Source organism: Pelmatolapia mariae, linkage group LG5 (genome assembly GCF_036321145.2).
Source record: "Pelmatolapia mariae isolate MD_Pm_ZW linkage group LG5, Pm_UMD_F_2, whole genome shotgun sequence".
In the NCBI taxonomy this organism is placed as follows: Eukaryota; Metazoa; Chordata; class Actinopteri; order Cichliformes; family Cichlidae; genus Pelmatolapia; species Pelmatolapia mariae.
In genome coordinates this window covers 13,598,736-13,609,843 of record NC_086231.1, presented here as the reverse complement: position 1 = coordinate 13,609,843, position 11,108 = coordinate 13,598,736, and the positions used below count along the sequence as shown (strand labels likewise).

The following is an 11,108-nucleotide window of genomic DNA, read 5'->3' as shown; positions in this document are numbered from 1 at the left end:
ACTGAACAATTACCTAACAGCTATAACTATTTGGACATAATTTTTCAAAGTGATCTTGGCATTGCAAGCTCACAGTGACCGTAATGGTGTCACTTGTTTTATGTAGCTGCATACATAAAGCAGCTGTATGGTGATTAAAACTGAATTTAACTATGTCACATTAACTGTCACTGAATGTAATGTTACATAAACATAAAGTAAAAATTTTAAAGATTCATCGATTAAGGCTACTTTTTAAATATACAATATACTTATCAAAGTTTTCTTCTATGTTGAGTTATTTAATTTTGTTTTGTAACAACTATTAGAGATGATTTATTAAAAGATGATATATTAGTTTATAGAGAACCAGACAATTTTGGATCAGAGGTTTTTCTTCTGTAATAGATCAGTCCCAAACACAAAGTTAATGCTCCAAAGAGCAAAGCACAAACTCCTCCAGCTAGATAACTCCTTTCAGATGGTCTCAAGCAAGAGTCTGCAACAAAACACCAACAGAGATATTCATAACTGTTAATAATGCAGTGCTCAACTAAAAAAGGACTCTGTGAATTTATAGAAAAATGCAAACAGCACATGACTAAAATGATCTTGTCTGTCCTCACCCCAGTAAGAACTCTTGGGCTCCTTTAGGCTAACATGCTCTACCGTACAGGTGACTCCGTCCTTTGGGCTAGGTGTGCACTCCAGATAAGAGTGAACCTGATAGGTCCAGTCTCCATTTGTCATCACTTCACTTATTGTCACACCCTCAGTCACTTCCTGTCCATTCAGGTACCAAGTCACAAGGATGTGTTTGGGGTAGAAGTCATAAACGCTGCACACGAGTATTGTGTCATGGCTGGAAGTGTGGTCTCCCTCCTGGAGAGTCATGCTGGGTGCAGCTGAAATCAGAAGGTCAACAGCTTTAATGATGAAATTCATCATTCTGTAAACCAGCCATAAATAACTGGTTATTTATTTTAGTTAATCAACGTATTTGTTTGTAACCAGGTTAGAAATATCATCTATTAAAATGTTTTGAAATATTAAAAACATTGAAATCCATATCAAATAGTAATAATCCATATGAAATAATGATGGTTAAAGTATTTAGAAAATGTTTTGAAATTCCTTAAAAGAGCATTTGCATTATATAGCGTTCATTTGTACAACTATCTTATTTTATTGTGAAAAGCTTTGCAAGAGGAAGTGAATGGTGTTGTGCCTGCTCTGAGAGATCTTGTAACGGAAAGTATGAGAAGTTTCTGCAGGCTTGTATGAACTGGACTATCTGCTCGAAGAGTCTTTGTTGATGCGCACATTTTGCAAACTGTCTGTGAGAAGTCACATTTTTTCCATTAGATTTTGAAGAAAACTATGCACTTCCAGTACTAACAGTACTATCTAATTTAATGTGTTTGAATGTTTACCTATGTTTTCCTGAACTCCGTTGAATACTGCATCAACATTATTGACACAAGTCAGTTGTTTCTCTGCTTTTCTCTGCTCAACATCAAATTTGTCTTCATTAAACTGAGATGCTGTGATTAATCCAGCCGGCGTGAGACCCGTCCACTTGCCGACTGTGCTGTTGTACTGCATCGTAAACTCTTTGTTAAAATACCAATCGATCAGATACTCCACTGTCTTCTTGTTTCTGGAGTGCATAACACAGCAAAAGTCAGCAAACATGAAGTAGCCGTCTTCATCAACAGAGGAATCTGAAAGGAAAAGAAAGAAGTGCTGTAGAAATTTACTACAATCAAGATTTTATTAAAGGCGATTTATTTTTCTGTAACTTATTTTCATTTTCAAGCTCAGCCAACCCTCAACAAAGTTTCCAGCCAAAACAGTTTCCTCATATTTAAATCTGAACTTTTATCAACCTGGTGGTGTTCCCTGTAAGAAGAGACAAGTTCTCTTTCTTATCAGTGAGCTGGTGCATCTGTGCCCTTGAAAAGCAGAGATTCAAAACTGCTTTTTGCTGCTGTGCTCAGATATTCTCACATTGGATAGAACAGGTTAAATCCAAGTCACACTCTGTTCAGTTTATTATGTTCATTAATGAAAGTCTGATAAGAACAACAATAACAAGGCTCCCTCTCTGTTTTAATAGGAAATTAGAAAATCTTCACACTCAAAACCCCTTTATGTTGATGTAACGTACATCACGAGGCTGACCGTTTCCTCATTTTATAGATTCCTGTACATAGTGGCATTGTATTCAGCTTCTCTTTAAGGTAATTATGGAAAAGTCTGTCAGTGTGCATCTGAATATGGCATAGAAAACATACGTAACTGCCTGAGCCGGACTTTTAAATAAAATATACTTTTCACTTTGTACTGAGAAGCTTTGTGTGAAAAGGCAACATTTCACATCATGACAATGATTTTTTAACCCAGTCTGAGTGAGAGGCCTGAATCACTGTCAGTTGTATAGTCGTCTCACTAACAAAGAAATACTGTTAAGCCAAGTAACTGTGCAAAAAAGTTTCTTCGGATACTGAATAATGATGGGATGTGGAAAACGTGAGACACATTGCTGATATTTCTCAAGCGGACCCCTATGTGTTTTGAAACTCATAAACGTTTTTAAGATAAAAGGAAAAGCACAATATTTTAATGGGTTTTCATGCAATTATTTTGCAGATTCAGCCCATTAGAGATCGCATTTGGTCCCTTGTGAATGACAGTGAGTTTGACACCAGTGGTTTAGACTGAAATACACCATAACTGAATGAACTACCATCAAATTTTGAGTTTTAAACACTGTACCTGCTAAACACGTGGTTATTGTACGTTGATGCTGCACTAATGTGCTCCTCAGAGCTGCATATGTGTAAAGTCTTATTGATTGCGTGCCTTTAAATGTGATCCAAAAATGCTAAAGGACGGGTTTATACATTTTACAAATCTATCTTGAATCAACAGTCAAATGGCCGTGCAGATGTTGAAACTGTCACTACTACTGCATGAAATGGAAAAACACTTAAAAATGATGTACAATGTATATATGACTTGATATCTATAGATAAAAATAAAGAATTACTCACCCACCACAAGTGGAGAGAGGAAACATAGCAGCAGCAGGTACCTGAAGCGGTTCATGTTGAAACCAAAATGAGGCGTGACTGAGGCACGAATTCAATTACAAACCAGCCTGTGTGCAGTTTGTGAGTGATTCTGTTCTTTCACTTAGAGTTTCAGTTCACTCCGATCCACATTTTGTTCTGTTCACTAATTCTTTCCAGACATCTCTCCTAAAATTGTTTTAATAAACATTACTGTGCAACAGTGCAAGCAGTTTAACAACCTTTAAAATATATAACATTACACTGAAGTACTTTGAAGAATTGTACTGAAGAATTAAAGAAAAAGTAAAATTCATGTGCATTTAATAAATTTTTCTAGTTTTACCTGCTAAAAATTGTAATGAGGCATTCATGGTGATTGTTTTTTACAGGCAGTCATTGACTACAAACTTATGATGAACCAGTTCAAAAAATACAGATCATGAAAAACATTCAGACGTCTCACACCACATTGTAACCATCAGTAACAACAATTTGAAAGCAGCAGTTGTCGAGGTAAAAGAAGAAAACACACAAAAAACAAGCCAGTGTATTCCTATAAGTGGTCCTAAACTGGGATACAAGTGGAGGGTTGGGCCATGAAGGACATTTGGTGTAAAATCTTTGTTAAATCACATTTGGATCAGTGTGGCTGGATCAGACTGGTTTGGGTGATTAGGGATAGAGATGGGACTGTACTAACAAGTGAGAAACATGTTGAGTTGGTGAAAGGGGTATTTTGAGGAGCTGATGAATGAATAAAATGAGAGGAAGAGGAGATTTGATGGAGTAAAGACAGTGAATGAGGAAATGCAGAAGATTAGTGTGGAGGGCAGCTATGAAGAGTGGAAAAGTGGTTGGTCCATAGGATGTACCTGTGGATGTATGGAGAGATCTAGGAAAGTGTGGTTAACTAGATTGTTCAACACAATTTCACCAAGTTTAGTGGTGGAGAAGAAGTTTAGTGGTACAGATGAAACAAACAAACAAACAAAAAAGGATATGCCTAAAGCTGTAGTATCTACTGATGAAGATCTTCACCCATCCAATGAAAATATGGGCAAGAATTGTTGAAACTAGCTTAAGAGAGAAGTTGCCAATAAACAAACAGCAACATGGATTCATGGGAAAAAGGAATGAACCTACTGCTGTTTGTTTGGAGATTGTTAATGGAGAACTGCATTGTGTCTTTGGGATCTCAAGAAAGCATGTGATAGGGTGACAAAAGAGGAACGTGTGGTAGTATATGAGGAAGTCGACAAAAGAATATCAGTGCATATCATAGTCATGTACTGCATATCAGTACATATATAAAGACACTACGACAGAGGTAAGGTGTACGGTTGTGCTACAGTTACATTGTTGCTACCAGTAGGTTCAAGCTGGCAGTTACAATTAATCTGCTACAATATTTATTATTTATCACTGCTTTCAGTGTAATATTTATAGATTAATTATCAACTTCAATGAATGAATTCAGAACTTACACATATAAACAAAGCACAACAACAATATTGTAATGTATTTTCTTTAATTAAATTAATATGTGTAGCATTCTCAGTCACATATTTTTCTCTTCAGGTGATCCAGATATGTAATGTTACAATACAAAGAGTTTAACATGCCCGACTTAAATCACTGACCGACTTAACTCTATCTGTACAGCCATTCAAATTTAATAATTAAATCTAATTTAATATTTAATATAAAATAATGCAAATCCCAAGACAACAATATGCTGTTGCAAATCTTGACATCAACAGCAGACTGCTGGAGTTTGACAGTCAGTGATTTTGCGAAAATGGCTCAGCTCTGTAATGTGTGTTATGCATCATAGACTGATTAGATGCTATTTGATTCATTCATATTGTGGAGGTAATTTTTCTGAATTAATGTCAACAGTCTTTAAACTTGGTATATGCTATGCAATTTTGGGGTGTCTCTGACAAAAGGAAAACTACGTGAAAGCATCACCGTGACGCCTTTGCTTGCAACTTTAAAACAGTCAGGCATCTAAATATGGAATCAGTTTTTTTACTGCAATAATCATCTGTCTTATCTTCGAAGAAGACAAAATTACATTCTTTTTCCTGTACTGATGGACTGCCCCCTACTGTCCATTAAAAAGAATGCAGTTTTCAGACACTTCAGGCTCAGAAGCTATGCCCATCTCGCCCATCTTGCAAATGCATTTATAATCAACTATTAAATGTGATATAATGTCAGTGTTTGTGAAGCTACACGGAAAACACTAATGAAACAAACAAAGAGATCTGTTCTTGTGCTTTGAAAGTTGTACCTAAACTTAACATTTTTTCACAGAAAGTTCAAATTGCAAAGAAAAAAAATGTAAATGGACAGTGATTAAATTGGGGTGAATTTTATAACACAAAATCATTCAGTGTGTAATAAAATAAAATTCAATGCATAACATATAACTATTAAGGGTAGTAAGGGTACTTTTAAGTCACTTATAATATCTTTACTTTATTTTTAAAAAGTTTTTTTTAACTTCGGGCGATCGTGGCTCAAGAGTTGGGAGTTCGCCTTGTAATCGGAAGATTGCCGGTTCGATCCCCGGCTTGGACAGTCTCAGTCGTTGTGTCCTTGGGCAAGACGCTTCACCCGTTGCCTACTGGTGGTGGTCAGAGGGCCCGGTGGCGCCAGTGTCCGGCAGCCTCGCCTCTGTCAGTGCGCCCCAGGGTGGCTGTGGCTACGATGTAGCTTGCCATCACCAGTGTGTGAATGGGTGGATGACTGGATATGTAAAGCGCTTTGGGGTCCTTAGGGACTAGTAAAGCGCTATATAAATACAGGCCATTTACCATTTAACTTACCTTAAAAATGCATCAGAGCGCTGCACACAAGAAATAAAAAAAACAAAGCAAAACAAAACACAAAAACTCTGTAATAACATATCTGCAATAAAGTTAAAAAAGGCAAGATTTTAATTTTCCCTTCTTTTTTTAAAAAAATCATTATATGTAGATTTAGTTCATAGAGCATTTGAAAATGTTGGATCAGAGGTTTTTCTTCTGTAATAGATCAGCCCCAAAGACAAAATTAATGCTCCCAAGAGCAAAGCACAAACTCCTCCAGTTAGAAAACTCCTGTCGGACTGTTTCAAGGAAGAATCTGCAACAAAACACCAGGACACATATTCATAATGATTGATAATGCAGTGCTTATATATATAAAAAAGAACACTATCAATGTGCAGAATGATTGAATTTATCAACAGCATTTTGACTAAAATGATCTTGTCTGTCCTCACCCCAGTAAGAACTCATGGGCTCCTTTAGGCTAACATGCTCTACCGTACAGGTGACTCTGTCTTTTGGGCTAGGTGTGCACTCCAGATAAGAGTGAACCTGATAGGTCCAGTCTCCATCTGTCATCACTTCACTTATGGTCACACCCTCAGTCACTTCCTGACCATTCAGGTACCAAGTCACAAGGATGTGTTTGGGGTAGAAGTCATAAACGCTGCACACGAGTATTGTGTCATGGCTGGAAGTGTGGTCTCCCTCCTGGAGAGTCATGCTGGGTGCAGCTGAAATCAGAAGGTCAACAGCTTTAATGATGAAATGCATCATTCTGTAAAGGTACTTGAAATAAAGTTATTAAGGGAGAATCACAGCCAAGCAAATCACAAAGTACTAATGGAAATGTTTAGTTTTAGGCTCGTGCTATCATTTATAGTCCTGTTCATGGTTTGGGGTGTTGCTCTTCAGTTGAAATGTTAGAGTATAATTGCTGTATTACTGTTACAATAATGATTGTAAAATAGGAGGGTTATTACACCCATATTTGTTCTGCTGCTTTAAGATGATAAACTACATAAATGGATCCTTGCACTGTAATTTGGGATCATTTGTTTGGTAATTTAGCCCTTTTAAATACAGGAAGGAGTAATGTGTTTACTTCCTATAATAAAGAAAAGGTCATTTCAAAAAAAGAAGGTTTAAGATTGTCCAAGTGTTTTGGTTTAGTGCTTTATCATTGTAATTCCTGTCATTAAACACTGTAACACATTGCATAATTTTTTTTTTCATATTTGGAAGAAAATGTTTGTATTCTATATATATAATATTCTCTCTACTGATAGCAACGCATACATCTAGTATTTGAATATTCACCCATGTTTTCCACAGTTATGTTGAATACTACATCAACATTATCGACACATATCAGCTGTTTCTCCACTTTTCTCTGGCGAATGTCAGAGCTGTCTTCATTAAACCGAGATGCTGTGATTAATCCAGCTGGAGTGAGGCCCGTCCACTTGCCGACTGTGCTGTTGTACTGCATCGTAAACTCTTTGTTAAAATACCAATCGACCAGATACTCCACTTTCTCCCGATCTCTGGAGTGCGCAGCACACCAAAAATCAGCAAACATGAAGTAGCCATCTCCATTAATGGAACAATCTAAAAAGGAAAAGAAAAGGTTCATCAAAAATTGACACCGATTTGTCTTTCTGTGCCTTTATTGCACTTTCAAGCTCAGAGAAGTTCAACCCTCAGCAAAGCTTCCAGCCAAAAGAGTGCTTCCTCACATTTAGAAAAGATAAGGCCTCCTTTCACGTCAGGGAGCTTGTGCAGCTGTGCTCTTGAAAAGCAGATTCAAAAGTTCCTTTTCACTCATATGCTCAGGTATTGTCCCACTGGGTTGGACAAGTAAATCCAGGTCACACTCTGTTCAATGTAGTATTTTCATCAATCAAATTTAGATTTTTTTGCCAGTATAAAAGGAACTAAAGCTCGCTCTCTGGTAATGAATGAGTTTTGAATTTGCAGGCGGAGTCACTTGATCATTTTGAAAATGTTCACATTGAAACTTCTTTCGTGTAAACATAATGTCCAATGTGACGGTATCTGTTTCTTCATTTTATGAATTCCTGTAGATAAGAACAGAAAAGCCCGTCTGACTTTGCCACAGACAACACAAAGTGTCAGATCTGGCCTTCTGCGTGGCTTTGCAAAATGTGTGAACTGCAGAGACAGCTTCTTTTTAATAGAAATAATAATAATAACACATTTTATTTAAAAGCACCTTTCAAGACACCTAAGGACACTTCACAATAGAATAAAACACATAGAACAATGACAAAATGAAGAACAATAAAAAAATAAATAAAGTTAAACACAAGATCAGATAAACAATAAGTTTACAGTGAATGTGCACATATGAACAGATTTTTGGGTTCTCTCCCACATTTTAAATCTCATTTCAGGTTTTGAGTTGAGATTTAAAATGGGTGAGAGAACCAATGTTTCTTATATGTGGGGGTAGAAAGTTCCACAGGCAGAGCAGCTGAAAGCTCTGCTTCGCATAGCCCTGAAATACATAAAGAAGGCAAAGCCAGCTAGATAGAAGAAGGAGATTGAAGTTAGCAGGCAGAAGAGGTAGTGCTTAAGAGGTCAGAAAGGGCAAGAAAGAGCAAAGTTATGAAGGGCCTTGAAGGAGAGCAGAGGAAGCTTGTACACTATTCTGAATTTTACAGGGAGCCATTGAAGTTCCTGAAGGATAGGGGTGATGTGCTGGTAGGAGGGGATTCTGGCAGCAGAGTTTTGAACCAGTTAAAACTTCTGGAGGGATTTTTGGGAGAAAACATGCAAGAGAGAATTACAATAGTCAAGGCGGGAGGTAACGAGACTATGGACAAGAATGGACGCAGACTGGGTGGAAAGAGAAGGACGTAACTGGTTAATGTTGCGTAGAGGAAAATAGACAGAACATGTGAGGTCACTGATGTGAATGTAGCATTAGCTAAATCAATCTGAAACATTATAAGTGGTAAACCTAAAACTAAAGTTTTTCAAACTGCCTTTTGACAACATTACTGAAGAAAACACTGCACACTAATGAGACTTCATGTAAAAATCTTGTGGCCAGTGTATAAAAGTTGATGTATTTACTTAGACTAGAGTCCATTCGATTTGGATTTAGATTGTTTCATTTCCCATATTCAAACATCTAAATGGGGAACTTGACCTTAGCAGAAACGCTGTCTTGCGCTGGTGTTACGAATCGTGATAACAACGTTTGTGATCACAGAGCCACACGACTGAAATTTATAGTTCCATTCAAATAAATCCACTATGTTAACGTAAAAGATGTATGGCACAAAGTACAGCATGTACACCAGCACTGTGTAAACACTGGACTTTGTGGTCATATTAAGGTTAGCATATAAAGTGCAGTACAGTCATAACCTTGTACTATATACTATACCCCATAGTATATAGTAACCTTTGAAAATGTACCTTACAGAAGGTGCTTCATGTAAAAAGCAAAAATACTCACCAACCATAAATAAAGAGAAGAAACACAGAAGCAAGTACTTGAAGCGGTTCATGCTGAAACCAGAATGAGGCACCCCTGTTGCTGGTTTTTAAACCAACTGCTGTGGCGTTTGAGAACGACTCTTTCCTTTCAGATACACTTACACTTTCAGTTCACTCTGAACCTGGTGCCGTTTCATTATCTATTATTCCAGGCATTTCTCCTTAAAATCTGTTTATACACCGACGATTTGCAACAGTAAAAGCGTTTTAAAAAACTTTCACAAATGAAACAACCTACTGAGGAAAATAAATGTAAAGAACCCTTTTTAAAATGTCTGTGCATTTATTTATTTTTTTCTATTTATACCTGCCATAAACTGTAACGTTGCGTTTAGACACTCACAGGGATTCTTTGTTGACCTCAAACAGTCACTCACTCATGATCATAAACTCATAATGAACAAGTAAAAAAAATCCAGATCTTGAAAAACAGTTTGACTTCTCACAGCAGCTGTAATTAACACTAACAAGAATGTGAAAGCAACAGCTGTCAAGCTGAAAGAAAGACTGGTTCCTCTTTTTCTCTCTGAGAAGTGGGAAGTGGGAAGAAGTGTGTCGGTGAGTGCAGTAGTCTCGCCTCCTCTTGGCTCCTGCAACATCCTCGGGTCAGCTGCCACGACTGTCGCTCATCTTCTCCTTAGCACTGTGGATTTAAGGACTGGCTTTCCAACAGATTGTTGTCATTCCTGTATTGATAATTACCCTAAATTCAACTCATGTTTAACTGCTGTTGGTGCTACCGTCTCTGGTAGTTTCTAGAATTATTTCTGGTGATGTATGAGATGTATGGATTTCTGGAAAAGGAAAATCTAAAGAAAACTACATTCTGTAGAAAAATTAAGGATGCTTACCTGCAAAGATGGGCAGTAACGAGTTAAAAGTAACGTTTTACTGTAATCCAATTACCTTTTTCAAGTAACGAGTAAAGTAAGAGATTATTATTCCAAAAATGAATTAGATTAATGTTACTTTCCCATAAGCATGCTGCATTACTGCATTACAAAACCATGATTTTGTTTGTGAGAGTGTCTTATGGCACTTGTGCGTGTCATGACGTTGGTGAGAGCAAGAGACGTGTAGATCAACAATGGATAATATGGAGTACGGGAGAGAGTACGACCAAGCAGCATTTAAAGCTTTGAAGTACTAACATTACTTTGAGTTTGATTCCATAAAAAGTGACAAAAACTTCAAATCTGAGCAAGCACCTAGCATGCTGCCACAAATATGTGAAATTCACAGAGAACGTCCCACCATGGTGGCTATTTAGAAGTCGGCCATCTTGGATACAACTTTTGCTTTTTCAATAGAAAGAGGGCCATGTGACACATCAAACTTATTGGTAATGTCACAAGAAAAACAATGGTGTGCTTGGTTTCAACGTGACTTTATTCTTTCATGAGTTATTTACAAGTTTCTCTTTGTTCACAGCCATTGACATGTCGAAGAAGTTAACACGTGAGGAGCGGATCGAAATTGTGTTGATATCTGGTGAACGCAGTAACTGGGTCATTGCAGCAGATTTCAATGCAAGACACCCTACGAGACCACCCATCTCCCATGCTACAGTCAGCAAACTGCTTGCTAAGTTTCGTGAAACTGGTTCAGTGTTGGATTTGCCAAAATGTGGACGCAAGAAAACTGTCACTAATGAAGAAACATCAGTGGGTGTCCTAGCTTCATTCAGCAAGAGCCCACAGCGTAG

The 11,108-nt window shown here is 37.3% G+C and overlaps 2 protein-coding genes across 2 annotated transcripts; both read right to left on the bottom strand.

The window, feature by feature from the left end:
• Window positions 1-338: 338 nt before the first annotated feature.
• On the bottom strand, window positions 339-3,090 carry LOC134627818 (rano class II histocompatibility antigen, A beta chain-like). The gene is made up of 4 exons (XM_063474217.1): window positions 3,036-3,090; window positions 1,413-1,703; window positions 606-884; window positions 339-478 (listed from the first exon to the last, which is right to left on the bottom strand). Exons 1-4 carry the CDS (start codon window positions 3,088-3,090, stop codon window positions 339-341), a joined length of 765 nt encoding a protein of 254 aa, XP_063330287.1.
• Window positions 3,091-6,048: 2,958 nt separating this feature from the next.
• On the bottom strand, window positions 6,049-9,414 carry LOC134627815 (rano class II histocompatibility antigen, A beta chain-like). Its single transcript, XM_063474213.1, has 4 exons — window positions 9,363-9,414; window positions 7,193-7,483; window positions 6,328-6,606; window positions 6,049-6,188 (listed from the first exon to the last, which is right to left on the bottom strand). The coding sequence occupies exons 1-4, from the start codon at window positions 9,412-9,414 to the stop codon at window positions 6,049-6,051; spliced, it is 762 nt and encodes a 253-aa protein (XP_063330283.1).
• Between the last annotated feature and the right edge of the window lie 1,694 nt (window positions 9,415-11,108).

Coding starts and splice junctions, on each gene's coding strand:
- LOC134627818 (XM_063474217.1), bottom strand. CDS start 3,090: ATGAACCGCTTCAGGTACCTGCTGCTGCTATGTTTCCTCTCTCCACTT. Junction 1,704..3,035: donor CCTCTCTCCACTTGTGGTGG/GTGAGTAATTCT, acceptor TTTTCCTTTCAG/ATTCCTCTGTTGATGAAGAC. Junction 479..605: donor GCCCAAGAGTTCTTACTGGG/GTGAGGACAGAC, acceptor GTTTTGTTGCAG/ACTCTTGCTTGAGACCATCT.
- LOC134627815 (XM_063474213.1), bottom strand. CDS start 9,414: ATGAACCGCTTCAAGTACTTGCTTCTGTGTTTCTTCTCTTTATTTATG. Junction 6,607..7,192: donor CATAACTGTGGAAAACATGG/GTGAATATTCAA, acceptor TTCTGATTTCAG/CTGCACCCAGCATGACTCTC. Junction 6,189..6,327: donor GCCCATGAGTTCTTACTGGG/GTGAGGACAGAC, acceptor GTTTTGTTGCAG/ATTCTTCCTTGAAACAGTCC.